This window comes from Pteropus vampyrus, unplaced genomic scaffold, assembly GCF_000151845.1.
Source record: "Pteropus vampyrus isolate Shadow unplaced genomic scaffold, Pvam_2.0 Scaffold154, whole genome shotgun sequence".
NCBI classification, from domain to species: domain Eukaryota; kingdom Metazoa; phylum Chordata; class Mammalia; order Chiroptera; family Pteropodidae; genus Pteropus; species Pteropus vampyrus.
This window is the reverse complement of record NW_011888935.1, coordinates 1,107,501-1,111,545: the sequence shown is the minus strand read 5'-3', so window position 1 is coordinate 1,111,545 and position 4,045 is coordinate 1,107,501. Positions and strand designations below refer to the sequence as shown.

The 4,045-nt window shown below is 38.1% G+C and overlaps 1 protein-coding gene across 5 annotated transcripts in view; it reads right to left on the bottom strand.

The window, feature by feature from the left end:
* Positions 1-1,080: 1,080 nt before the first annotated feature.
* DGKH (diacylglycerol kinase eta) overlaps positions 1,081-4,045 on the bottom strand; it is a 173,262-nt gene continuing 170,297 nt past the window's right edge. For all 5 annotated transcript variants that reach the window (XM_011369749.2, XM_023536372.1, XM_011369748.2 and 2 more), the window contains one exon: positions 1,081-3,016. In XM_011369749.2, the coding sequence (XP_011368051.2) occupies positions 2,894-3,016 (123 nt within the window). In that variant the 3' untranslated portion in view covers positions 1,081-2,893. The remainder of the gene's footprint in view (positions 3,017-4,045) is intronic.

The window sequence follows — 4,045 nt, the reverse complement described above, 5'->3', positions numbered from 1 at the left end:
GGCTAGTGGCTGTCATATCATTCATGGGTCACCTCAGCTACAGCAATACAGATCACAGCCCCGAATTATCAAATCCATTAATTCTTTTAGATAAGAAAGTTTCTTTTTATAAAATGCAAATTGTAAAATTCATTCCTTTAAATCGTTTTCCTAAAACTTCTCTAGATGACCCACGACAGGTGCTAAGGTGGAGAGAGATCAAAGGAGTCATTATGCAGTGGGACAGTTGATGAGGAAAGGGTAGGACATGTCTGTCCCTTTCCTTCTTATAAAGCAAGTTCTTCCTCAGGAAGATGAGACTGAAAGGAAATGGATATTGGCCGTGATTCCTCTCCATCCCTCCTCCCCAAATGTCTGTAGGCAAAAGAGCCTTGTGGGAGAAAAGGAGTGGGCGTGGGCTCCTCACCTGGCCCGGCCACAGAGGCCCCCCATGCACTCCCAGAGCTGTGATGGGACCCAGGGGGAAGCTCCTCCTACTTTTTTTTCTGTAACCCCATCTGCTATGAGAAGCTGGTTCCTCTGTGATACTGGCAGGAGCGTATGGAGGCTCTGAGAGCACCATCTTGGCACAGATGTGAGTGAAGGTACCTGGGCCCTACACAGCTGTGTGCAGACAGAGCATACAGGAAAAAGTGCTATCATTAAACAAAAAAGGTGCCTAATTGCATTTTAAAGGATTTCCCTGATCCCAAAGCCATTTGCGGGAAAACTCTAGCTAATTAAGGATTCCTTTAACTGAGGTTTTACAGTCTGTATGACAGCTGTGATCTAAAAGTAAAAGAAAGATCAACACCAAACAAAAAAATTCAATCATTTACATCTTCCTCTTAAATTCTGCAAAGGTAATAGCTTGAGAATCGTTTCTGTTGGCAAAGGGGTGATGTGGGGGAGTGGAAACCAATAACGACCTTTATATCACTTCATTCTTTTCTAGAGTCCCTGCCTCCTCGCCCTCAGCTCTCCTTTTTCAGTAAAGCTGGACAAAGATCTATGATTTCAGCAGGGTTCTGAGAAGCTGGCATCTACCGTATTGATTTCCCAGGGAAGTGCCTGCAAGAGCAGGACACCTTGCAGGGTGGGGACTAGAAAAGGGACAGAAACAGAAGACCCTTGAACTCACAGGTGTGGATAACATTAAAATTATTAGTGAGTTTTTTTTTTTTTTACTCTATTAAGTTACTTGATAGAATTCCCTTTGAAAATTTTCCATTTATTCACAACTTAAGACAGGTAAAATATATCGTCAGACATACCCGGTCAGGAATCCATCAGGTTCATTTATTTTTAAGGTATCCGAATTTTGTGATTTTACTAGTAGTTAAATACTAAAGTTATAAATAAAAATAAAGTGTCAAATATTTAAATTCCTTTGATATGATCAAATGATATGTCTGACAGTAGTTCATTTTAAATGTGTTCCCATCAATGGTTCTCTTTAAGCATTCAGCAAATAACTGCCTAGAAAATGTCAATGAGAGTATATTTCATGATTATATATGTACATGCGAATATACATATAAATGCATATGTGTGTATTCACACATATATCTGTGTAGGTATAGATGTGTGTGTATTTTTATCTGTTGAGCACCTAGCTAAAGGCCGCTTTATGAAAACTGTCACCACTGGGTCAGGACCTTGTTTACTTCTCTTATATAGAAGATTTTTAAATAGTATAATTAACTTTTTTGGTATAGAATACCTAAAGAAAGCTTATTTAAAGGTACTTTTATGACTTTTAGATATGTATGCCTTTGGCTTTCAAAGATTTGATAATTGTAATGTTGACTACTAACGAGCTACGCTAAAGCCAAGTGGTTTAGAAAAAGGAAAATAATATCTACCTGATAGAAGGATTAAGTGAGATAATAATAATAATGTAAAGCCCTTAAGAACAAATTTAGATTTCTCTTGTTGGGAAGTTTGTGTCAGGAGTGACTTTAGCTAGTGGGCGAGTCTGGGTGGCCAATCGGGACACAGATCCCAAGTGAGACTTTGGAGAAATTCCTGGCTGTCAACAGTCTACAGTATTATAAATGCAAACAGAGTATTAAATAATTATGACATTGAAATGAAAAAATAAGAACAAAACGTGGGAATTTTGGTTTAGAAAGCATAAGTCTTAGACAATGTGAAATTTTGTGAAAACATCCAGAAAATTTTCTTAATGTGCATACCTACTACTGTTTATCATTGGCTGACATAAAACTGGCTTGCATGAGATGTATATCGTTTGTTGATCATGGCACAGATGCATGTTCGCAAATTCTTAGATATAGAATATTTTTGCAAAAGTCCACATCAAAGAACAGAAAAGTGCCTTTAGCTAACAAAAAGGTACTTAGGTAGTAATAAATTAATTGCATTGAAACTGACAGTAAAACTGGTCCAAGGTTAGATGTGACATGCAAGAAAAGGAAAGAATTCAAGCGGGAACATCGTGCATTAAGATTCGCCTTCATTCATAGTATTCGACCTTACTCTTTGACCACCGAGTGCTAGGAATCAGAGGTGCTGCCGATCTGACATTCAAAACACAACTTCACTTAAATCTGAGTCTGTTATGCGGTTGCACAGTAAGAACATTCCATCTGACCCGGTTTACGGAAAGTAAACACTGTGTGATTCCACCTTTTAGGCGACGAGATTGTCTCAAATTCTTCAATTCTTCCTACTAATGTGAGCATATTTGAACGTGTTAGGTTTGCACAATAAGAAAATGGCTTTGTGGAATGTATTTTTTGGCACAAAAATATTTTCTAATACCTCAAATCAAAATTTTCACCCACGGCGAAATATCGAGCCGTAGAGATGCTTCGGCGGTGCTTCCTTCTCTGGGCAGAAAACTACGGGGACAGCCAACTGCTTCCAAGAACTCTGTATTAAATGGCAATCACTGCCCTTCCGAGGGACAGCACCGGTACGGCGACACCTCGGGCTGGGGAAGGCTCCTGCCCAGCTCTTTAATTCCCTGGAGAATTCGCTTCACATGACCCACTTTCGGTATCCCCAGGTCCTAAGATAAACAGAAAGAAAAAAAAAGGAAGATGAGTTTATTGATGAGAGAATTAACAATTAAATATTTAACTTAGCATGAGCATTCGGTTCATTTCTGTTAGTTTCTATTCAATGATGCAGGAAGTGAACGCTAGAAAAAGACGTTGAGAAAACAAAAATAAGCTGACATTGAAAAATTACCAACCAGTAAAAAATTACATTCTACATTCTAAACTCTTAAATGTAACAGTCTCATAAATCATATACAATAGCAGTTCTTCAAGAATCAAAATTAGTTTCTCCTTTTTCTTTTTCTTTCTTTTTTTTTTTTTTTTTAAGAAACACAGGTCCTTTTGGGATCTCTGAGAAAGTGACGTGGTGAGACCAGAGCATCCACCGTTAGTCTAACGGCAACTATACATTTCCTTGATAAAATATTAAACTTAAAAGTGATGCCTAATCCTAAAGGAAGATACCAGCCCCACTACCTAAATGTGGAATGTAAATACATTTGGGGTTGCATTTAGAGTCTTGATTTCAGAGAAATATTTAAATATTCTTTATACTTTGTCATGTGTATGTGTAAAAAACTCCTTAAAACACAGGTGTCTGTGGGTCGATGCTGTTCCTCAAACACTTTTGGCTCCTTTCCGTCAGAATTCTTGTTTCTTAAAGAACTATCTTCCTTTGAAGAACCAAGAATTCTGTAGTTAACTTTCAGAAATTCATGCTGACTGCAGACTGAGCGGCACAGCAGGCACTCAGCAAATCAATACTTGTTGCTGGAGCGAATGAGACCCACCCAAGACGACCCAAATATTCACTATCTGAAGCACTAAAAGCAGAGATGGAGGCCTCCAAACCCGACAGCTTCAAGTGTAACGTGCACAATGTGTGAAGTCAAATAACTTAACTTTACAAAACAGAGTTTTTAAAATGTTTGAAAATTAGTTAAATGATGACTTCCAAAGCAGCCTAGAAAATAGGACTATAAGGTACCACAAGATTATTTTTCTGACAAGATAAAAATGCCAAATATCCCTCAGAC